General features: G+C 41.4%; 2 protein-coding genes across 2 annotated transcripts; one reads left to right on the top strand and one right to left on the bottom strand.

Annotated features, from left to right (window-relative positions):
• Positions 1-136: 136 nt before the first annotated feature.
• Positions 137-6,288, bottom strand: LOC139735398 (NADH dehydrogenase [ubiquinone] 1 alpha subcomplex assembly factor 3-like). The gene is made up of 4 exons (XM_071646146.1): positions 6,182-6,288; positions 2,479-2,680; positions 1,166-1,232; positions 137-267 (listed from the first exon to the last, which is right to left on the bottom strand). Exons 1-4 carry the CDS (start codon positions 6,262-6,264, stop codon positions 146-148), a joined length of 474 nt encoding a protein of 157 aa, XP_071502247.1. The 5' UTR covers positions 6,265-6,288; the 3' UTR covers positions 137-145.
• A 5,869-nt stretch (positions 6,289-12,157) lies between these two features.
• Positions 12,158-23,896, top strand: LOC139735407 (uncharacterized). Its single transcript, XM_071646159.1, has 11 exons — positions 12,158-13,430; positions 14,061-14,273; positions 14,585-14,665; positions 15,425-15,648; positions 15,991-16,225; positions 17,299-17,472; positions 19,105-19,439; positions 19,700-19,855; positions 20,796-21,018; positions 21,212-21,268; positions 23,396-23,896. The coding sequence occupies exons 1-11, from the start codon at positions 12,189-12,191 to the stop codon at positions 23,894-23,896; spliced, it is 3,441 nt and encodes a 1,146-aa protein (XP_071502260.1). The 5' UTR covers positions 12,158-12,188.
• Positions 23,897-24,703: the final 807 nt, after the last annotated feature.

Raw genomic sequence — 24,703 nt, 5'->3', positions numbered from 1 at the left:
CCCAGGAGAATTGTCGGTCAGTCTTTTCAGTGAAGAGATACTTTGGGGACATGATATATGAAACACCTTTTTCATCATAGTCAGGCATTAGCAACCTGTCCAGACATATGAAATTTAATTCAATGTTCCTATGCAGTTATGTCTTCTACAAAGAGACTTCACTTACTGTGTCCTGAACTTCAAGTGCAATGCCTCTCAGTCTCATGAACTTATGCAAGTCGGGACTCAGCTTGTGGTATTGAGCTCCTGTTCCTATTACCAAGATTTCTGGGGATTTAGATAAGAGACACAACAGATAAAGCTAGGCTACTTCAGTACAGTGGACTCCTGTTATAACGAAGTCCACTGGACCGGCAGTTTTCTTTTGTTATAACCGAACAAATGAACAATAAAAATACATAGAGCCAGTAATGTTGCAGCCTAAACTTTGATTTCGTGGTAACTGGACATTCGCTAAAACTGCATTCATTATAATGGCAGTGCACTGTAAAGTTGATGCAAGAATTTCTCAGTATTTGATGGTTTTCCTGACCAGACTATGCTGCATCATGTTGTGCAAGACTGCCCCTTCAGATGCTGTTCAGGTGGCCTTTGCTGGAATTAAAGAAACAACAGACGATGTCCAAGTCTGGCTCGGCAGCCTGGACTTATCACTCTAACCTCTAACTACACATATGTCATACCATAAGAAGACTCATTACTTCTATTAATGCCTTCATCCACACTTTTTATCTACAGGCACTATGAAATTAAAATCTGCCCTCTTTGCCTAAAGTTTGCAAGTTTCCGATACTAATGTCGTTAGATTGTACTTTTACTCGGATGCCAAGTTTGTACAGAAACACTCCCCTACTGAAAATATATCAGCCAAGATGTCATAAGAGTGTGCAAACATAAATGACAGAAACACTCTGCTCACTATAAAAGAAATAACACTTATTGTCACTACCCTAGAATTGCTAAAGTAGGGCAGAATTGTCTCATCTGTCAAAAAGAAGAAATTGAGAAACTATTTCTTTGCTGTCTCTTTGCTGAACAGTTTTTAGTTTTAAACTAAAAACTAAATATGTACGGTTATGATATTTCATTCTTCATGAGATAAAACAGAAAAAAAAGGAAATAAAGTAGTGGACAATAAAAGAGTAGCCAAGTGCATGATTCTTACCAATTTTGGGTTCTATAAGATGAAACAGAGAAAGGCTTTCTTCACAAATATCGCTAAGACCAGAAATCTGTATAAAAGAAAAAGCAACAACATAGAGAGCATGTATCAAATTTTGTATACTGATAACTAATGCAACAGATGAAATAAACATTTTCCAATATATCATGAAGGTGCATTTAAAAACAGTTATTACACATTCATCTATCACCAGTGGAAATTCAAATATAAATTGTGTTATCATATTAACATCAATATAAATTGTCAATTTGTTTCTTGTTTTAAATGGTGACAGAAGACAAATTTAGTCAAAGCTACAAAATTAGGGAGCATTAGCAGTTCTTACTTTCCCATCAAACACTTCTTTGCTACCAAATCGGACACTCTTTTACTTTCTGTCACTAGCTTGGTGACAGAGTGTTAATCAAGTTTTTATCAAAATAAAATACTTTTTTTTTTTCTCAAATGATGTTAAGGCACAAATAGGTCAAAATTCCCAAGACTTTATAATCAATTTTCCTCTTTTGATTCTGATTTTCATAAAGTTTGCAACCCTCAGTTCATCTGATTTTTCCCTTTGACATTACAATCAACTTAAACGTGGCTTGGTATTGCAATTTAGATTGCTTCTGTAAATAACATCAGGTAAAGCTTTAATAAAAAGAAGCCATCTTAACCTGATGGTGACACTGTCTCTTATTTAAATTTATAAAGTCTCTCTTTCATTCTTACATTAAGCATTTAAGATACATAGTCAGATGAGAACCAGAAGGATGCTATCGCATTTCAAATTTGAATGTACATAAAAAGGAAACAACCAACTTTTATGAAACAAAAGTTTATTCAATCAAAGCATTGTTCCAAACGTAGGGTAAAACAGTGCCCTTGTGGTGTAAGTTTTAACATCTAACTGAAAATGAAAATAATTGGACACCATAATGTACGAAATGTAGAGGAAATCGAGCTCTACAATATGATATCAATCACCCAATATCCCCAAAATTGCGATAAAGCCCTTCCGGTAGATTTTGGAGGAGCTGTTGTGGCTCAGTGGAGAAGACTATAGGCCCACTACTAGTCCCTGGATCAAGTCCCCTAGCTGCAGTGGTTGTACCCCGAGGCAATGAACTTTATCCCCATCACCTAGTCCCTCAGAGGGGACTTAAAGCTGTTGCTCCCCTGGTTGCTGATTTATAAGTACACATTGCTTCATTAGCAGTTACACAACTCAGATAAGTTAAAAGAATCAAATCAAACAACGCTCCGATATTCAATCAAACAAAAAGGAGACGACCATATTCTGAGACAACACTCACATTCCAAGACACTAAGCTCCTGGGCAAGATGGCTACCGGTCCATAGACCTTGTCAGCGTTGATGGTGAACCCCCGGATGCTGTAGTTGGATATGAAGGGGACATCGGATGATTCCTTGGAAAGAAGACTGATGGATGTCCTGGTGTAGAGCTCGTCATCTGTTGGCTGCAGCTTACTCATGCATCTCCTTGAGACGTCAGTCCTAAGACAGCAATAACACATCAAACAAAAACTGATCAATCAGATGAAGTAACATACACCATAAGGGTCAGAGGTGTTAGAATTAGCCCTATTGCATAGATATCTTCATTTCCCCATCACATTTTCTCATGCATAATCTATTCATTTTATATCAGTATATCCTCACTTCTGAAATTGTATACAAAACCACACGTTCCCACATAAACAAACATATTGGAAGTGGTCACTCTTTTGAAAAGCAGCAAGTGAAGGGGTTAATACACAGACTTTTTGTGAAATCTGAGTCAAGTCCTAGGCTTTTGATCTTGGCAGAATCTTCGTCAGTAAACCACAAAAACAATTTGATGTCATAAAGGAGCTCTTCATTATTTTTCTTTAGACCCTATTATAAAAGATACATGCAACACTTTACTTTTAAGACAAAATTGGGTAATACATCATGGGGAAGGCTAATGTAAAGAAAACACAACATTGACAAATTGTTTGAGGGCACATATCATTTTTTTTTCATTATCAAACTTTCTTCTTGAAACATGCATTTTTCAAATTTGTTATGGCAACCGAAAGTGTGTTATGATGTTCATTCATTAACAGATCTACGTTTTCATGTACAAGAACAGTGTGGTATTCATCCAAAGAACTGTACATAAACACCTCCACACCTTGACCGAAAGATCGGTCTGTATCTGTCCGTCGGGGAATGTTCCGCGGAGACTGCGTCTGGCTTCACGGATCCCCTCCGTATACAGACCGAAGTCAATGATTGCGGCTCCTGTGTGGAGCAGTAGCGCACAGATCAAACGTTACGATAAACCAAATTTCAGACAGCTTTTTTACGTTCAAATAAGTTTGACATGACATGACACATTATGCAGCAATATTTGGGATAAATTTCTCACATTGTGCAATCGAAATACTCACATAAACTCGGTTATAACGCAGAAATTTTATCGATATCGCAATATCGCCGTTCGCGAGCAGTACATCGCCGTTCGCGAGCAGGAAGTCGCCATTTTGAATCTGTAAGCCAATCACATGCGAGGTACTTGTTTTAGTAGAACAAACACGTAGAAACTACCTCGCATGTGATTGGCTAATAGATTCATAGTGTATGTTTCTGCAGTTTGAATGTGACGACGCGACAGACTGTGTTTTACGTTGGAAATTCTACTAAAATGTTGGATTATTCATTAATCTGGTGAGTTTTATGTATTCTTAAAAAGCTAATTTCACCATACAAGCTTAAATTTGCCGACCTAGGGCCGTGAATTAGACGCAATCGAGAAGGGTGAGGTACCTCACCCAATTTTCCATAGAGACAGTGGTTAAGAACATCCACACAGCAATGGGTACTGCAACCTTCCGTCTGTCTACGGAGGACAGCGTCAATGGCAAAATGTAAAAGAGTCCTCCGGACAGACGGATCTTTCTGTCTACTCCACACCATGCCTGCCAACAGTACGACAATACACCAAAGGTGGACTGTACTGAACAGGAAGAAGAAGAAGAAGAATATACTCAAATTAAGCACTGCCAGTTGCACAGCACAATACTCTCACCTAGACCCCGAGATCCTCTATCTAGCTACAGCTGGTGCTAATGTAGACAGAAAGATCCGTCTGTCCGGAGGACTCTTTTATATTTTGCCATTAACGCTGTCCTCCGTAGACAGACGGAAGGTTGCAGTACCCATTGCTGTGTGGATGTTCTTAACCACTGTCTCTATGGAAAATTGGGTGAGGTACCTCACCCTTCTCGATTGCATCTAATTCACGGCCCTAGGTCGGCAAATTTAAGCTTGTATGGTGAATTTATTTTTTCAAGAATACGTTACACTCACCAGATTAATGAATAATCCAACATTTTAGGAGAATTTTCAACGTAAAACACAGCCTGTCGCGTCGTCACATTCAAACTGCAGAAACATACACTATGAATCTATTAGCCAATCACATGCGAGGTAGTTTCTACGTGTTTGTTTTACTAAAACAGGTACCTCGCATGTGATTGGCTTAGCAATTGTTACAGATTCAAAATGGCGACTTACTGCTCGCGAACGGCGATGTTGCGATATCGATAAAATTTCTGCATTATAACCGAGGTTATGTGAGTATTTCGATTGCACAATGTGAGAAATTTATCCCAAATATTGCTGCATAATGTGTCATGTCATGTCATACTTGTTTGAATGTACAAAAGCTGTCTGAAATTTGGTTTATCGTAACGTTTGATCTGTGCGCGACTGCTCCACACAGGAGCCGCAATCATTGACTTCGGTCTGTATACGGAGGGGATCCGTGAAGCCAGACGCAGTCTCCGCGGAACATTCCCCGACGGACAGATACAGACCGATCTTTCGGTCAAGTGCTAATGTTGACCACAAGATCAGTCTGTATCTTGTCATCGCATATAACGTCCTGTGGAGACTACTGTTCATTTGGCTTCACGGAATCCCCTCTAATGAGGAGGACCATGAAAGTACTGGTATGTTGATCTCCTCTGGAAAGATGGATTTTTCTGTCTAGCACTGATATCAATTGTTAAGTTCCAGATATAGATGGAACATTGAGGAGTTTGAGACTAATTAATTTTTTTTTTTTTTTTTTTTTTTTTTTTTAAGGAGGAGACTGCAGACTACAAGCTGTGCTTGGTGTTTAGCAGTCCCCTCCATTTCCAACCATTTTTTTGTTAACTTGTCTTGGAATTTACAAAGTTGTATTATTGTTCATAGTTTGTTTTTATTGCATCGTTGTATCATTAGTATACGAATATTCAAAAGTTGTAATCACATGTGTTGGAAATGAAATAAAATGAAATGAAAGGAGCATTTCGAAGAAGAAAATGATAAGTGTCACAAGTTAGTACTCAAATGGCACTCTCATACAGAACTTTATCTCGCAACAAACCCTATAAACCTAGAACCCTATTCAATCCTAGCCAAGGACTTCAGAGTACGGTACGTGAAGTATAGAGCATGCTGGTTATCATGGAGGAGTTAATCTACAAAAGTGCATTTATGACACTGGCATTGTCTTGAGGTATTGAGCCTTTCCATTGTCTCTTTCTACCTAGTGAAATTGGACATTGGGTGGACAGTGGCAAGGTGCAGGAAATGCCATATCAATGTCATGAATGTGAACATCATTCATAAATGCAATTTTCACCAAAGAAAAAAGTTAGACTTAGAATAATGGACTCTCCTCCTCCTCAATGTGCTGTTCGAATCTACCTAGCCTGGCCTGGACGCGACATCCAATGCATTCCACACAGCTTGAGTTAGATAGCTATTACTAGTTTGCAGTAGGCCGCACCTGACCTATCGAATCACAACCTTATTAACCACAGATGCAGATACTGGTGTAACATAACAAACTTGAAAGTGAGTATGTGGGGATAGTGCAAGGTTATGCAAAAGAAATGGCATGGCATTAGACCGTTATAGATCTATTTGCTACCAGTAAACCCCTCACTGTGGAGCATGCATGGGGAAAAAAATACTTACAATTTGGACGCACGTACACGCAGTATCACAGACCTTGTGTAAATGGAATATCTGAGAAATCCTCGAAGCGCCGAGGTCGCCATTGCCCTGGTGCACGGTGGCTCTGTCCGAAGATGTATTCTATTCACAAACTCGAAATTGAGATTACGCAATACGCAGCTCGAGCACCGTGTGGGACGTGGGTTCAACACACCGCCGATCCCGCGGTTGCTCTGTGTTGCGGTACAAAATCGACGTTGACTTTTCGTCCTACTGGCTGACAATTTATAATTTATCATCGTGATCATGGGTATACTCGTGGGGCATGGGCTGGGCCTGGTTGGAGAGCAATCGCCAATGATAATGTCTAGCAACTGCTTGTAAATGACTGGTGAAGTGGTGTTAAGTACGGATGTGTTTTTGGTGAGTGTAGCTTTATTAGCTATGAAATGAATTTATGTCATTGACTTTGCATTGTTTATAGTCTAGGGAAAGTTAAATCTTCATTAGAATCTAGTCTAGTTGACTAGTAATAGTATAGTAAGTCGAAAATCTTATCCATCCCTTTATTGCCCATTAAATCATTGATTCTTTGTCACAACAGTTAAACTTTAGCTAAAATGCAGATTTCAAGCCCTGGGCCTGAGCTAACCGCACCAGCGACCCCGACCCGTACGCGAAACTGTTACACAGCGCCACGTGCCGGCCGCGGCCGGGGTTAGCCCTGAACCACAATTAACCTGCTTCTTCCCCTTTTCTAACTGAGAAAAATATATTAAACCAAACAAACACAATTACAAATTTTGTGTTTGGATGGACCCTGTACCCCCTTCATAACGAATAGATCTAGAATTCCGAACCCGCACATTTCTGCGTATCATTATTGGGGTTTCTATCTATCAGGGAAAACAGCGCGGCACCCGGAGTAAGCGCGAAAATTGCACCCCAAATTTCTGAAAAAGTGTTCACCCCCAACCTCATCCCAGTAGGGACTTTAAAAAATGCACTTAAAAGGGGTCTTTTGAAGGTATAATGTAAACGTAATAAATTGTAATAAATTTTGGCGAGAAGCGAAGCGAGCGAGCCGAAAATTTTTGTATTTCAGCTTAAAAAACATGGAATTCTTGTCATTTATTGGTTATTAAATCTTACAATTCTAATCAAAATATAGTGACGGCCTTGTAGCTAACTATTCATACCAACAAACTGAGGACTTGAAAAAGTACTCTGAATAAGTACGAGCGAGTGAGCCCAAATTTGTATATTTCTGAGTCATCATTACGTTTTGTTCTTATCTTGTTTGATTTTGGGGGTTTTTTTTCGCCCCCCTATGTTCAAAACCGTTGGCGCTCTCTTTTGATCCAATCAGCGATCACTTCCGAACGAAAGAAAATGCTCCGTGTAACATTCTGCCTGCTAAATATGAAATGACATGTGTGAACGCAATAGCCCGTCCGGGTGCGATTTTTTTTTTTGGGGGGGGGGTTTGTTTTTTCCTTTTTCTTTTTTTTTCCGTTTTTTCGTCTTTGGCGCCCCCAAGGAGTGGCGCCCGGGGCACGTGCCCCCGCTAGATACGCCACTGCTGCGTACTGATGACATTCAATGCGCACGGGACTTCGTATTGGACTAGCGTCACACTTATTCACACGATTCACAGACTGAAAGCGTAAAAAATGTGACACAACAATATAAAATGCTATTAAAACAAATTCACATTTCACCTCAGATATAGAAGATGTTGATTTATCAAAAGATTTTATCACAAGAATTTTTCGAGATAATGTTCATGTGAGACATTTTAAGTCGGTAATATGAAATTTGAGCTTCATTTGCCGAATTCTCTTTGTTGTCTGCTTGGTAAGCTTGTAACAGAATCATTGGTATGAATTGTGATTCTGGTGCAAGGACAAAAGGCAAAAGACGTCAATTATTCTATTATGAAAATTGTGTCTGGAATTAGAATGTGATTTTACACTGCGCTAAAAGACAACTCTTTGTAACACTTGGGATATACTTTTAATAAGGCTATTTTCCAAAAATAGTGAATAATTTTCATAATTGTGCTAAATTAGTAATTTTCAGGACTTTGTGAATAAGTGGTGATATTTTTGGCCAAAATTTCATCCTCTGAGTAAGGTATTCAGAGCCACAAAAAAAAAAAAAAGGTGTCCGGTGATATGATCCACACTCCTTCTACCAATGGTACAGCTGTATGTTCTATCAGTACCTATAGGAAATCTGCTGGTCCTGATTCAATAAGTTCTGACTTTTTAGCTGACACTTGGTTTATCGTCAGCCAATGATTACAGCATCTGCATGTATACAAAAAGCAAAAAAAAAATTACATATTAGAAAACCATAATCCTATATGCCCCCCAGTCTTTTAGAGCAACAAAGGCGAGAGAGCAGAGTACATTTTTGGATGTATAAAAGCATGAACGCTAAAAAACAGAACAAGAAAAGAAATGAACACCTTGAACAGGAACACCAGTGCACAAAGTCCAAAGTCAGTACGTGTGCAACGATATGAAAAAAGTCTCTAATCTGGGAGCATCAAAACTTAAGGGTCATTCCGAAACCATACAGGCAGCTTTGAGTGGCAAGCAGAATGGCGAGGGGCAGGCGGGGAGTCATGACAGGAAGGAGTAAGTGGGGCTGCCAAGAGAGGAGTGGGATGTTCCTTCAGACCCGGAGCACTGTGAGGTAGCAGGGCACGAAGGGCGCGGGGGACTCGGCCAGTGGGGGGAGCAGTTGTTGGGGTATTAACTGCAGGAGAATGAGGAGTTGGGGCAGAGTCATCTGGGGTGAGGGGCAGACTGGTGTCTGCTAGGGAAGGCCTGGTCGTTGGTTTCGCCTGGGTGATGGGTGGCTGCTGGTTAGTAGCTCGTGCAGGTGCAGGAGGTTCCAGGCTCGGAGGAGGTTGAGGTGAAGACGTGGCAAATGGGGGTCCTGCTGGGGTTGGCTGGGGTGTTGGTGCTGGTGGAGTTGGTGGGCCAGGTGCCATCAATAGGGGTGCACGTGGGACAACTGGGATGTATCGTCGTAAGAATCGTCTATTGCGGAGAGTGACGCGACCGGAGCCATCGACCCGCACGACATATTGGTCGAATTGCCGTACTTCTACAACAATTCCAGTTTTGTCCCACTTTGTCGAGTTGGGGCCAGTTTGATTCTGGATCCGGACATATTCGCCAATAGCCAGTGGTGGGAGGTGACGTGTGTGCTCTGATAGGCGTTCAGCAGAACGCATGTGCCTGTTTCGCAGAGCCTCTTCCCGGGATGTGAGGGTATCGCGCCATGTGCTGTGTGGTTGATATTTCCCTTGGTGGATGGGTATGAAATCCCGAATCGGACGCCCAAAGACACACATGGCAGGGGAAAGGCGTGTATCCCGGTCAGGCGTGTTTCGATATTGGAGCATGGCACGCTGGAACGCTTCGGTGTCAAGGGAGCCTTCGGCGTCTGTGTTGTCAGTGAGGAGGCGCTTGACGGTCTTGACACCAACCTCTGCCCGACAGTTGCTGTGGGGAAAAGCGACTGACGAGAGCCGGTGGTGAACGCCCCAGTCACGTAGGAAATTGCGGGTGGTGCCAGCTGAAAATTCAGGTCCACCGTCCGATGACAGCTCATCGCTGATGCCATAAGTCACAAAAATGCGATGCAGTGCAGCAATTAGTCCTTTGGCACCGTTGGCGGCATGTTCAACAATTGGCCAGCTGCTGTAATGATCAACCACAACCAGGTAGTGACGACCACGGTGGGTGAAGTAATCTGCTGCGATGCACTGGAACGGGTAATCAGGCTGTACCGGTGGGGTCGGGGGAGCAGCTGGCTGTGAGGGTGCAATCCTGTTGCAGGACGAGCAGCGTGCCCGCATCTTAGTGATGGCAGGAGTCATGCCCGGCAAGAAGAATGAGGACTCCGCCCGTGAGCACATCATGGTGACACTCTGGTGGGCTGAATGTAATGCTTGGAGTACCTGGTCTCGAAGTGATGGGGGAATGATGATGCGGTCCTTGTACAGGCATACCCCATCAAATTCTGTCAGATGCGTACGGAATTGGTGGTACGGACGGAGCTCGTGGGGGAGGTCACATGGTAGCGCAGGGAAACCAGCTTGGATGAACTCGGTTATTTTGCACATGGTTTGGTCGCTGGATGTGGCGACTCGAACATCATCCCATGTGATGGACCGAATCACCTCTGCGGGGGGAAATGCTGACTGACTGCAAATCTGGACTGGGTCCGGGTCACGTCTGCGGATAGCAGCGAGGAAATCATGGGGCAGTTCAGGTGGCTGGCAGTAGTCGGTGACCATGCCGACAGGTGCTACATCATCGGGGAGAGTGAGTGGTGCGGTAATGGATACGCAAAGAAAAGGTTGCGGGTCAGACGCCCGCCTTTCCCATGCATCACAGAACTCATTGTAAATGTGGTGGTCGAGAGTGATTGCATTGGCGTCCATGGGCTGGGTGTCATTGACAGAGCATAAGGATTGGAATATGCCGGTGGCATCGTCAGGCGACTCCTGTGCGCTGGTCGTTTGTGACGGTTGTTGCCGCTGTGATTGGCGGCACACACTCTCGTGATGGTGGAGAAGTCCACACTTTGCACAAGAGTGACGGTATGCAGGGCATCGTTTTATGCGGTCCTGTTTGGCACTAGTGTGACCCGGCTTGCCACAGTGGCCGCATAGCTGAGGTTGTGATTCACGGGGCTGTGTTTTGTCCTTCGCCGCGGCGCTTGTAGGATCTGGTGGCAGCTGTAATAGTGGTGGCCCCACTTTCAGTATGTTGGAGACGTCCTGCAGAGCGCCGACCACTCTCTTTGGCCTCCACATATTGGAGTACCTTCTCCAAAGACATGTCCTGCTGGGATTGTCCAAGGATGTCAAGGCGGATTTCCTCATCTTCTAGTCCACGGATGAGCGCATCCCTGATCATGATGTCGCTGAAATCAACGACAAAGTTGCATGTGCACTCCTTCCTGTAATTGCAGACACTGGCCTGGCCGCGAAGGTGAGCAGCAAATGCCCGCACTGGTTCGTCACGGTCTTGGCGCATTTGCTGGAGCTGCATCCGGGCTACCATAATGTTCTCCTGGCGGACTGCCAGGCTTTTGATGTTTGTGAGAATGGTTTGCTCATCCTTTGATATGAGGGCTCCATAATTTCTGGTCAAGTCCCTTCGTAGTCCTTCCTCGTAGCACTCAAGCAACTGGTAAGCGATGTCAGGTTCTGTGAGGTGAGTGGCCGCCTTGTATTCAGACCACCGCAGTTCAAAGTAGGACCACTCCTCGCTTGTTCCCCCCGCCGTGACAACTGGTCGTTTAGCCTTCTCCACTTTGGCAGCACTTGAGGCGGGAGCAGGTGTTGAGACGGGGGTGGGTGGGTGGGCAGTTCGGGCGTGGAGGTTTATGAGGCTGAGGAGGATCTCTGGGGGGTGGTGTTGGGCCATGATGCGTTGCAATCAGGGGCCAAGCAATTGATACGGTCCATTTCCAGATTCCTCAAAAGATGCTGTAATCATCAATAAGTTCTGACTTTTTAGCTGACACTTGGTTTATCGTCAGCCAATGATTACAGCATCTGCATGTATTCAAAAAGCAAAAAAGATTACATATTAGAAAACCATAATCCTATACTGATAACTGTGTAACACCTGTAATGTTATTATATTTTAATAGCTGATATCTGATAGATCAGATTTCAATATGTCTAAGGAGATTGTTTGGCAACAAATTTTGACTATCCCCAGTTTCATTCTTTGTATTTTCCTCTTCTTGTTTTTCATACAGTAAGATAGATGTGGAAACAAGCCTCTCACTTCTCCCGGCTACATATCCTTGTTGAAAGAGGTCCAAACGTTGTTCAAACCACGTTTGATGGAATTTCTTTGACGTGAACTCACCCAAATCTGGAGGAAATGTGCTGCCATCCTTTACTGATTCTCAACCACCTATGTTCTTGATAGAAGGGGATCTCTCATGCATCTAACAGTCCACGGCACCCCAAAGAAATTACCGTAAGATGGCTTTTGCAGATGATGTACATGATGGTGTGGATGTCTTCAAAGATTCAGCCAGTGAGACTCTTACCGGTGCTCAACAAGAAGTACTTACAGAAGGTGCAATGGCGCTAGAGATTGAAGAGGAACAAACAGCCTGGATCGGCTACTGCAGGAGAAAACATGACACAGCTAAAGCACAAGTTCAGATGCATGAGTATCTCCTCCTCGAGGGACTACAGGCAGTTGTATCTTATCTCAAGAAGAAAGGAAAGACACCATTTAGGTCCTTGTGGATGGATATCATCAGTGAAGTACCACTTCCGGCCTGCAGGAAATTAGGCAAAAGGTCCCATGAATTTAAAAGAGTTCTACAAAGCTACCCAGACATTTTTGTGGTGGATGATGATGTAGACATCATGGAGAACGCTGCTATCACCTACTCTTGGATACACAGCCACCTCCTGTCTGCTGCCCTCAAACTCCAGGCCTTCATTTCTGCCCAAGGTTCTTGCCCTCTTGAAGAACTGTTCATGAGGTCATTGGACATCCTCACTGATGCTGAAAGAATGGTTGTAGGAGACAATAAAGAGATGTTTGGCATCACCATAGAGTCCCTACATGAGCTTTTTTCAGTAGAGCACATCAATCAGACAGTGGGGGACTCTGCATCACTTATGTTTTCAAAGATTTGCACCCAGGTCTCAAGGGATTATCCTGATGCAAACATTCTAGCCAAACTTGTAGCACAAGCTTTAACTGATGATGGGGAATTATCAGCAATCGAGGAAGCTCTCGCAGCACACCCAGAGCTGTTTAAAATTGATGATGCTAGGATGTTTGTTGTATCGCCTGCTCAATCCTTGTTTGAGAATGAGGCTGCTGATACAGTTGTCAGCTCTAGTGGACAGTGCAGCCCAACTGGCAGTGCTAATACTTCCAGTCCACCCTCCGACTTCCAGAACGATCTTGAATCTTCTATGACAATGCCAAACTCACACCCCCAGGCTACTTCTTCTTCTTCTTCAGACGTGAGTGCCACCAATTGTTTGCCTTCCATGTCATCCATAGATGAGACAGGAGATGCATCCCTTGGGGATGATTGGGAAACCTGCTCGAAAGGAAGTGAGGTAGAGTCCCTTGGCAGTGAAAGTGTCTCAGATACACAGTCCTTGGAGGCAGAGGAGACCGAACCAAATGAAACCAATGAAGACAAGACAGAGAAATCAGCATTGCATTTTGGTGACACCTTCACTATATTGCAGGTTTGTAGTCAGGGTAAACCCTATCCTATTCTGTATTCTCCGTATCGGTCTGCATTATTTGAGAAATTGTCTAACAAACTTTATATTGTTAACTGTCTAAAATATACAACAGAGTTCTGCCAGTGCCAATGAACTGTTGGGAGTTTTTGTAAAACAATTGTTTTTCTTTTTTTCAGCAAAATATTCAGATTATTTATTCAGGGCAGGGCCGGGACAGAGATCAAGATCATATTCTACAATTACACTGCTAGTCTTAGCTTGTCTCCAGAGGCCTTGAAGAGGCACGTTACAGACTTTGCAACCACCAGCCCTCGCCACCATCTTGGAACTGAACAACATTACAGATATAAGATTTGAAAGCACTATAAATCAAGGAGAGAGAATGCACACTGAGTGTATTACGATTAGCAGTGCTTGCATCAGAGGTGCTTTATGGAAGAAATGCTTCAGAACCATTTTATACCATCTGCTAATCTCTGCAATCCAGCAAGTATCACATCTGTCCAGGCATCATTCCTGTACCTTCTCCTGGCCTGCTGTTCATTTTGTGTGCATATAGAAATGACATTTTCAACTTTGGTACAGTCATCAATAAAATTGATATTGTCTTCATTATAATCTCCTGAACAGGACAAAGGGCACTTCAGTACATGCATTGATCAATGTCTGGCCCAAAGCGCATTCCCCATCATCTCCATATCCTCATCAGAATGTTGGCTGCTGGTGGGTCTCTGGGAGGGCCAGATCTTTGCCATTGACTTCACCTCGCTTTCTGCTGAGGTAGAAGGGAGAAGCACTGGAAACCCTCCTCTCGGCTTCCTCACAAACTCGACCATCTTGAAGGTAAAAAATGGTGTTATCATTCCAATGTACATACTCTTACTTTTCTAGTAATACCTCTTACTGCATGTAACAATTTAGTCTTTGAAACTATCAATTTTTGTACTGTTTACCAAAAAAATTAGATATTTGTGTACAGCAAACATATTTCTCTTTTGAGATATGGTGGAATGGCCCCTGCATACAAAGACTCATTTTTTTTTTCCTTGTAAAGCTTCCTACAGGGCTGGCATTGAGCGCTGAATTTGACAGCAAACATGGCATGTCTATAGGATGATTATGTGAAATTGCAATCCCTCTGATCTCTCTATCAGGTAACCTTCAATGTGAAGCAGCTGTCATCTAAGATCTATGATCAACTTCAGCTGGAGATGGTCAGCGTGTTTGATGTGAAGGTATGTCGTTTGTCATGGAACCGTACCAGGTACTGGAGCAGAGCGTAATATTTCCACTTAAAGCATTGTCATTTGTCTCTTCTAATTACAGTGTTTTAAGATGGTATGGATAAAGACAACTGGTTTGTAATTGTACCCTACATGTTTTAGGGTTCTTTTTGTTTGTTAGTTTGTTTTGTTTTGTTTTTTTTTGTTTGTTTGTGTATTTTTACCTGTTGACCCTTTATTAAAATAGTGTGTGAAGTAGTTTACAAGCTTGCTCTTTGTGATTCTACTGCCAGACGGGTTGCATGTAACTTGAGATGGTGGCAGACCCACTATCTACCGGTAGGGCCTACTGTAGATTTTACATTTTGAGTGATCCTCAAATTACCAGTATGTCTGTTGAGACAAAAAGTGCAGAACTAGATGTAAGTGTGAAGAGAGTGTGACATTCTGAAATTTTGTCATTTTCTTCTTTCTCATCTAGTATTAGTGAAACTTTTGCTCTAAATAATTGTTTATGTGATGGGGTAGTTATTAGGGCCTATTTTGAGTTGGAGGTGTTTGTTTTTTCGTTTGTTTGAGGGCTCCGGCTACAAGCACACAATTGCATCTTAGGAGTCCTGGCACGTATTTGTTTCATTGTAATGACTTGTAAGTTGTATATTGTTTTATATTTTGCCAAAATACATGAATGAAATGAAATAATTGAATATATGATGATTGCTTCTGAAACTTGTATATTATTTGAGCTGTTCTTGGTGCTGTCCCAAACAGATTACACACAACCAATTAAGAACGAAACAGTGCTGCTCAGGCTTGTTGCCAGCCATCATGGAGGACTATGGTGTATCACCATCCCAAGATGAGTTAGTCTCCATGGCAACCCTTCAAACTCCGCTCCTTCAGTTAGGTTACTCAGAGCAGCAAATCTCTGCACTGGCGGACTGGGCAAGAACGAGCTCCAAACTAGTTCCACATCTGTTTGAAGAAATGCTGAGGTAGGGCAAGTGTATACTACCGGAAGTTTCCACAGATTCCATTTCTGAAGCTAACCATGTGTACTGACAATTTGTATTTTTCAACTCATGCTTCTTAAGATATCCTATGAAGGCTCTAGTAATGTTGGATATGTACACTGGTGGGTGATTGTAACAATTACACAGAAATGTAGATGATTAGAGTTTCTACTGTTGATCTGTTTTTGAAACAGCTTCACGAAATCTGTCCTAAATGATATGATTAGTGAATGTTTTCTCTCTCCCTGCCCCCCCCCCCCATGATGTATTTTACTTTGACATGACAGTAACCATGACAACATTGCTATCATTTGCTTTTTGAAGCTCCATGACATCGAAGCAGATAACACAGGCCTTCAAACAGAGTCAGGAGGCTACGGTGCCCCATGAGTTAAGGGTCCTTTCTGTCAATGTAGACTCCATAGCGGCTGTGATGTCTTCCTCTCACCACAAGCCCTCCAAGGTGCCAAATAAATCCAAGAAGGCGCCCCCTATCTCTGTGGAAGAGATGTCATCATCCAGCCTTGAAGCAGCGCCCTCTCATGACCAATGTCACGAGGTCAGTACTCAGCATTCTTGGTAAAATTCAGAGAAAACTTGCCCCAATATGCAATTTACTTCCATTACCCAATGACAAACGACCGAAAATAAAGCACCATTGAAAACTTTGGTGAAATTCAATTTTCATTGATGCTTTCACTCAGTGGCTCTGTCTGTCTTTTCCAGATTTTTTTAGTTTCCACAAAATCTGTCGAAATAGCATTTGTAAGATATATCTAGAAACTGTGTGGCAATGTAGCAGTGAGGATATTGTTTTGGACTCTTTTTGTTGTTGGTAATCTTTTCACATCTTCAAAGCACCTCCAAATGAAACTATTTCTCATCATGTCATGTCATTGTACTGTGTTTGCATACTGGATTCCTGAGACATGCCCAGAACTGCCAAGTCCTCCCTGATTCTGTAGGAGACTTCCTAAAATTTTCAATATCTCTTGAGTCTGGATAAGAAAATCATAGCGAGCTTTAGATCTGCGATGTGAATGCTGACACGACGCTAATCATTGGCCCAAAATGGTGTTCTGCACATACACAAGACAGCTGTTTCCATTGTCCAGCCCAGGAGGCTGGGTCGTCATAGCATTTGCTACACTGGGGCCTGTTTCATAAAGATTGAGCATAAGTTGCAATCAATCGCAAATTGCATTTCATAAACAACTTTGCTACTGGTCGCAAGTAACGCTCAATCTACTGAAAGTTACGCGTGGTTTTTCTTTAAATCAAGAGTAAGTGTCTTTATGAAACCTGACTTACGCTTTATTCACTGAGTTTCGCCCAATAAATCAAGCGTAATATCAATCACAGCTCTTTGTGAAATAGGCACCAGATCTAGAGATCGCTATTATATCATGTCTCTCTGATTCAGGATGTAACACACAGACATCTCCCTGATCTGACTGCTCTACGGAATCTCACTGTATCTCTGTATCTGAATGTTATACCAGCCTTGCATGCCATAATTATGGAGCTCTTCTTTTGGAGGAATTCACAAGAACTTCACCAAGATGTCATCAGTCATTTCTCACCCATATTCACCTGCCTCCTGTCATGTCCTGTGTACGGTCATCACAAAAGGTTGATGGCTCTCTTTCTGGAAGCTGTCGTCCAGACCAAGCCAAGCTGTCTTCTTCATGTGAGTCAAGTGGACATCCTGAAGGCTACTTACCATCTCCGCCAGGCCCAATGCAGTCCAAGGTCCTACACTATGGGGAAGATGGAACGCCAACTTTCGTTGATTGTGCAAGCGAGGTAATGAAATGTCTAAACCTCTCTTCTCTTTTGTTCATGAGAAAACGGCAGATACTGTAAATGCAGAGACATTCGCAGTACATTAGTTTTTGTGGATTTTCTGCTACTTATAGGGGATGGCTAGTAACTGATCAGTGGGAATCAGTGGGAATGCTTGAGGATGATTGTTCCCATCCTTGTGGGATTCATTTAAGAGTACATTATATATCTATTGTTGTGTGAAAATTATTTGCTTCAGAATGGTCTCATATTCAAGTAATGTGCAGATTAATGTTTCCAGGTTAGCGTGCCTGGTCAGTGACGGGGCATTAATCTGCACATTACTTGAATATGAGACCGTTCTGAGTGCGAATTCTAAAACCCACAAAAACATGATTTTCTAGGCACATTTTGAACTGGGTGAATAATGCGTTTTGTCAGCAGATAAATGGTAACTACATGTAACAATGTATGTGTCTGCTAGTAGCCTTCTGTAATGGACCATTCATGTACGTATATTTTGTGATTAAATTTGTGTACTTGTGTTATTGATATGTGATGTGCATACATTGTTATGCATACTGTGCAGTAAAGTAGTATAGATTTTCATGCAAAGAAATGTTAAAACAATTTTTTGTGGGTTGGTAGAAAACATACCTTTAGGCAATTGTGCAGCGTGAATTTATGAACCTTAGAATATGTTGCTCAGCCACTGAGTGCAAAAATTTAATTATGCAAAAATAATATTTACAGTAATATGTTTCACTATCACTCTCCTCATACTGTAAAAATGGATATTTTCACGCTCTGCCGGATGAGATGAATTTTGCTGTTTCTTATTCCTTAGAATCAAGATATGAACTACTGTATATATACATATATATATGCATATAGCAGGCAAAATATTTGCATGCTTTTATTTTCGCGCTAGTTTCTGTTTGCACAAAATGCACAAAAATTTCCATTTTTACAGTATTATTATTCATAGTTTACCATGTAGGTTCAATTTTCACTGCATCTGTTTTTATTTGCCTTAAATAAAAAAAGGATTTGTCACAAAATGGTGTCATTGTACAATGTAACTTATTTGAGGAGCTTTTTATTTTCATATTAGAGTCAGAATGCTACTTTTTTGATTTGGCAGGTCATTTCTGGTATTTTCCTAGTTTTTTTCTCTTGCTTGACATACAATTTTGAAAACTGCTGCAAGAGATTTTTAATGGCAATGTACAAGTGTGTGTCTATGTGAATGTGAAGCATACATATAGGCTTGACATTAGCACTTTCCCTCTAGGCCGGAGGCAAGTAAAATTGTACGTTGGGCAAATAAAAATGTGAAAAAATTATCTGTACTATCAGAAGTTATCTGCCAAAAGTTATCTGGACTATCAGAAAAGTAGTATTCTGACTCTAATATGAAAATCAGAAGCTCCTAAAATAAGTTTGTTACATTGACACCATTTTGCAGCAAATACTTTTTTTTTCTTTCAGGCAAGTAAAAATTTGAAATTGATGACATTATTTGCCAGATGAGCAATTGAAGGAAAAGATATATATCAGATCTTAAATAGATGGATAGTTAGAAGAATAAATCATACAGATGTAGATGTAGATGTACCCTCACCCACACTCTAACTACAAATCATGCCCCAGATTTCTTTCATACTGCAAGAGAAGCGCGTTCTGCTGCATGTGTTCCTCAAGAGTATATGTCGGCATGCTGATCATCAGCATGTAATTCATGGACCAAACACTACTCTGTGCTTTGTCATGCAGCAAGCCACGAGACAGATTAATCCCTGTCAGATCAGCGTTGAGATAGCTGGTGAGTTTGAGAGGTGGAACCAGCACGACACGGATCAGTTCTTGGCATCCTTTGACAGCCGCACCAAGAATGCCCTGAAGCAACTCGCTGAGGAAGATGACTCCTTCTCGCTGAATTTACTCACTGAAGTGATCATGGATGTTGGGAGGAAACCTAGCGCAAGGTGGTGTACCGTCATTTTAGAAATGATACTGTAAAACGAAGAATGTTCGCGTGCATTTTAATTAAAAAAATTTCGCAAGTGCTAAGATTCGCGAAATCAAAATGTATGCGAAAGTTCTTGTCTACACTATGTATATGCATCGGAACACCAGTGGTAATTCGCAAAAATTTCATGCCATGAATATATTATGTTTTACAGTACACTGGTCTGACCCGAGTAAAGCATAATAAAGACAATATCATCTAATTTGACATCGCCAGATATTACCAACCAACGGACCGAGACCAGCTCAAAGTGAAGACTCTACATGACAGAGTACTGACCAAGCAGGACATGGTGGAGTTTCTGGAGGGGAACTGTTCCCCTGTGAGCACTGACCATCGGGCAGCCATCACTGGCACCCTGCACAGAGTTGGGTTGGTGTACTCTTTGAATTTAACAGAGATTGTAATATTAATTCTATTTGAGGTGACTAAAGGTGTGAAATCAATTCTATGTGATGTGACTAAAGGTATGAAATCAATTCTATGTGAGATGACTAAAAGAAACTAAGTGTGTTACAGTTTCAATGGCTTGTGCTGTATACGCCATATATTTAGCGAGTCTAAATTTTTGCGAATCAGGGCTTCCCGACAATTTTGTGAGTGGTTAAATTTGCGATTGTGGAGTACTGCACTGAACAGAGAAATGTATACGTGTACGTCACATTTATATTGGGGTCAGAGTCATTATTTTTCGCGTGTCTTTAATTTCGCAAATAGCACCTGACTCGTGAAATTCGCAAAAATAAAAACCTTGTGAAAATAAAAACCTCGCCAAATATTGGACGTATACAGTATGTCATGTAAAAAGGAAGGCAATTGAATGAGAACATTTCTGAGAATTTGTTCATGCTAGCTTGGAGACTGTTTAGTCCAAAATGTTCACAAATCTTATAGCAGTGTTACTTATGGAAAACATTTTATGTACATCATTTTTTTTTACAGCTGATTGACAAATATCACTTAAGTGATAATAGTTTTATGCCTGAATTGTCAATTAGTGGCAATAAAAACAACTTGATGCAAGAATTTATTAATATGAAAAATATATGCAGTACCTACTACTATAAGGGATCAGAACCATCTCTGGCAATCGGGGGAAGGTTCCAAAGTCTAGTGGGTATGTCACCTGTCTATCAATCAGGAACTTGTGGGTTCAAATCCCACCCAAGTGTATATGCCCATGATTTTTATCATGGCTCCAACTCAAACAATGAATATTCAGTGTTTCTTTATCTTGATGAAGGGCAGTTTGTCGATCAGTTGCAATGTAGGAATGTAATTTCTATTTTTGTTCTTCTTGCATTGTTTTCAGGGTCCTGGTGAATCGGCAAAGAGAACCCATCGGCATCACAGTCAAATTTCAGCACGCTGTCTTGGGCTGCATTACTCCTCTCTTTGACCTCATCCGTGACGGTCAGTCTGTGCTCTTTCTTGGTCAGCCACGGTCAGGCAAGACCACCCTGCTGCGTGAAGCAGCCAGAGTGCTGAACGACGTGATTGGAAGACGTGTCGTGATCATTGATACCCTCAGTGAGGTATGTTATTTTTCAAACTCTTGCTAGAAACAACATGTGTACTAGAAACAAGCAAGTTTTGATATAAATATGTTGTGATTTCTAACAAAATATGCCTCTGTTCTGCATGAATTCTTACTTCTGCAAACAATCACTACATGCTTGAACTCATATGCCTCCACTTCTTGCAAGTTTGTGCTTGTATTTCCTTCAGATTGGTGGTGATGATGACATCTCTCATCCTTCGATAGGAGGAGCAAGGCGGATGCAGGTATGATTGCCAAACTCATGCATTATATTGTACAGCCTTGAGATGGCAAAACAATGTATCTACATCCACACCTCGTTTCCAGTAAATCGAGCTTGAAGTTTCGCAAACCTACTGCTCTCTTTCTGTTTTCGTTCAACTGTCAACACTTCATATCTTACCCTAGAAGGACAAACAGTATCAGTAATACAGTGCATGCAAATTGATTTCATTAAAACCCTTTATTTTTAGAATACTTTGCATTCAATCAAAACATGCGTTGTTTTGCCATCTCAACATAACCATACTATTGCCATTGATACGGCAAAACAACGTAAGACTTGATCACTGGTGCTCGTATAATGTATTACAATGGCAATATGCACACGCTTCTGCAACTGCGCGCGCAGCCTATTACTGCGTAAACATGTAGATGGCAAAACAACGTATCACATGCTGACACGTTGTTTTGTCAAGTCCATGCCCGACGTGTGTTGAGCAGGGGCAAGGGTATCGCCGCTTACATTGTTTTGCTAACAAAATTTGAACAATTCCCGCTGGGAGGGAGCGTCATATCTCAGTAATGGAATGGGTTCTGATTTCAAGATTTGGTCAAGAGTTAGATTATACTAGAATAAGCTGAAATATGTGATTAAGTCGATTTTCATGAATTTCCAACATACGTTGTTTTGCCATCTCAAGGCCGTGGACAGATCAAATAGATAGACATTTTCCAGATTTTGGTGCCAAACTTAGATGTTTTAGTTTTCTGTTGCAAATGTATGGTATTCAGTTCCTGTCATGATATAATATGCTTTGTCCAAGATGATAGTAACTCTATGAACTGATGTTTGAAATGATGTGGGGTAGAATGTAGACTTCGCTTGCCATAGAAATTTTAGCCGTTTCCTGTTCTGCCAGTCACATGCCAAACTAACCCTTGTTGGAGGATTTTTATTTTGTTGGTATTGCTTTCTGCAATGGTTGCACTTTATCTGGACAGTAATTACAAGCCAGCCATGTACTCTTTGTGCTCTTTCGAAGTCTTTCCTAACAAGGGATACCTTTCTGAAATGATACACAAATAATAAACCATATATCTGCATTATTATATAGATTGAAATATTCATTCATGCTCAGATAAAATCTTTTCTTTAAATAAAAACTTTATTCGATGATGAATTTATATCATCATGTGGGTGCTGTGTGAAATGTTTTAGGGCACTGTTTATGTTTACTTTGTACGTGCATGAATTTGACTGATGTGTATATTCAAATTACCTATAATGGATTTTGGTATTGAAATATGAATTTTTTCTTCAGTGGGTGCATCCTTTTTTATTCCTTCTTATTTAGAGTCAATGTAACAGCTTAGAAAGTAATGAGTATAAAATAAGTAAACTCTAGTATTCTTGTAACTGATTGACAAATTGCTTTATCATCATACGCACTGATTATTCAGTGTTTTGGAGTAATATCTATGATAAAAATTATGGGCATACATACTCTGGTGGGAGTACATGTATTCAAGTAGTCAAGTAAGATCAAAGTTCTGAAAAGACCTGTGGAAAGACTTCAACGAAGGTTCATAGAAAATCATGCAGAATGACAACTATACACACCCCAGTCGCTGTAAAAACCCGACAAGTCTGTACCAGGATTGTGCACCACAACAAAGCGAACACAAAGCGAACATGTTGATCGCATTGAGTTTTGATACTTGACATCATTTTTGTCACCTCAAACTCATTAAAGGCAATCTTCATTAATTAGACTTCATGTCTATGTTATCAATATTGACTGATGACATACATATATTTTATGAGTTTGAGGCGACAAAAATGATGTCAAGTATCAAAACTCAATGCAATCGACATGTTCGCAATGTTGTTGTGGACCATCCTGGTACAGCCCTTTTTACAGCAGAATGATAATTGTGACACTGTATAGAACATCACTGTTGAGGTGGAGATTTAAGTAATTTTGAGTTTGTGGAACTTGAAATGATAGAGGTCCTGTCCACTCATCAATAAATCAGCATTGCAAATGATTTGCCACATTGTCATACGATAGCCTGATGATACATCACTGCCAACAACCAGAGTGAATTCAAGATTGCAATCCGGTTATGCTTTTTGTCGTCTTATTCAGCTGCAAAGACGCGACCTTCAGCCAACCGCCATCAAAGAGGTGGTGCGGAATCACAGCACACCGACGATAATCGTCGACAGGATTGAAACCGGGGCTGATGCCATGGCAGCACTGGCTGCTCGTCAGAGGGGCATTCAGCTCCTGGCCTCAGCTCGTGGAAGAACCCTCGGTGACTTCATCACTAATTCCCACCTGGACCCCATCAATGGCCACATACGCAGGGCAGTCGCACAACAGGCCCTCCAAAATGGTCAGCGGGATGTCAGTGACAGCGTGATCCTCCGTAGGAACTGCGTACCAGCCTTTGATGTCATTGTAGAGGTGCAGGACTACCGTCGGTGGATTGTCCATCATCATACGGCCGAGGCCATCGATGCCTGTTTGAGATGTGACCCAGTAGATGCCCAGGTGAGAAGAGTTGTGATGAGAGGGAATGATGTGAAGACTGAGCCATTCCCTCAAGTCATTGTGGATGAAGTGACTTTGCAGTATTCGATTTGAGCACTACCTCCTTCTTCCTCTTACAAAGATATCAGTATCTGTTATAGAGCAGGTTGAGAAAATTCTGCAGTCTCTTCGGTGGAGGGCTGTGCATCAATTTTTTAGTGGCGGCATGTTCCCAGAAGTTAACTCTAGAATCTTACATTAGGTATGTTCACACTGGTGCCTTATCATCGAAGAAAGCTGCAACAGATGATGTGGGAAATTGCTCCTTTTAGTACAATAAGCAGCTGCTCAATAATGAAAGTCAGAGATTTAGTGCCTGGACTAGGATGACCCAAGTTCATAGCCTCCATTCCAAGGAATGTTTGATTCTCTGCGATGGAGTGGAAAGTGCTGCTACTTTAATGAGTGTAACCATTCATAGCCAGAATTTCTATATTATGTTGAATGAAATGCACAATGACATAATTGAGTGTACAGATATATGTGAAGTTGTTACACCAACATTTCAAGGTGTTCTAGTACCAATAGTCATCTTTATCTTATCTTTACCAATTCCAAAACCAATGACTATGATAAAATATTGTGATTGCAGACCTGGGCCCCATTTCATAAAACTTGTCATCAGTGACATGTTGTTATAGTTGTGACAAGCTACTGGAATCCTTGCCTCTGATGGGCTGAGAGCAAATTTGTCACAGAAATGTGGCAGCTGTCACTGATAACAAGTTTAATGAAACGGGCCCCAGGAAAGAGTCTATCAATAAACTGATTCTTTTGTTTGATTAGAGTCGTATGGAATTCACTGCCATCTTACACAGAAATGTGTCATCAACAGCGTCATTTAAGAATGAGTTGAAAATC

The sequence above is a fragment of the Diadema antillarum genome, unplaced genomic scaffold, assembly GCF_040938485.1.
Source record: "Diadema antillarum isolate AM-2024a unplaced genomic scaffold, OU_Dant_1.0 seq00000576_RagTag, whole genome shotgun sequence".
Classification (NCBI taxonomy): Eukaryota; Metazoa; Echinodermata; class Echinoidea; order Diadematoida; family Diadematidae; genus Diadema; species Diadema antillarum.
The sequence above is the reverse complement of the archived record's forward strand: the minus strand, read 5'-3'. Positions and strand labels throughout refer to the sequence as shown.

What these genes read in the sequence shown, in the direction of transcription:
- LOC139735407 (XM_071646159.1), top strand. Translation starts at nt 12,189, where the DNA reads ATGGCTTTTGCAGATGATGTACATGATGGTGTGGATGTCTTCAAAGAT. An exon ending in TCATTGATACCCTCAGTGAG is followed by an intron (nt 21,019 to 21,211) that starts GTATGTTATTTT and finishes TATTTCCTTCAG; the next exon opens with ATTGGTGGTGATGATGACAT. An exon ending in GAGGAGCAAGGCGGATGCAG is followed by an intron (nt 21,269 to 23,395) that starts GTATGATTGCCA and finishes CGTCTTATTCAG; the next exon opens with CTGCAAAGACGCGACCTTCA.
- LOC139735398 (XM_071646146.1), bottom strand. Translation starts at nt 6,264, where the DNA reads ATGGCGACCTCGGCGCTTCGAGGATTTCTCAGATATTCCATTTACACA. An exon ending in GGAGCTTAGTGTCTTGGAAT is followed by an intron (nt 1,233 to 2,478) that starts GTGAGTGTTGTC and finishes TCTTTTATACAG; the next exon opens with ATTTCTGGTCTTAGCGATAT. An exon ending in TCTTATAGAACCCAAAATTG is followed by an intron (nt 268 to 1,165) that starts GTAAGAATCATG and finishes CTAAATCCCCAG; the next exon opens with AAATCTTGGTAATAGGAACA.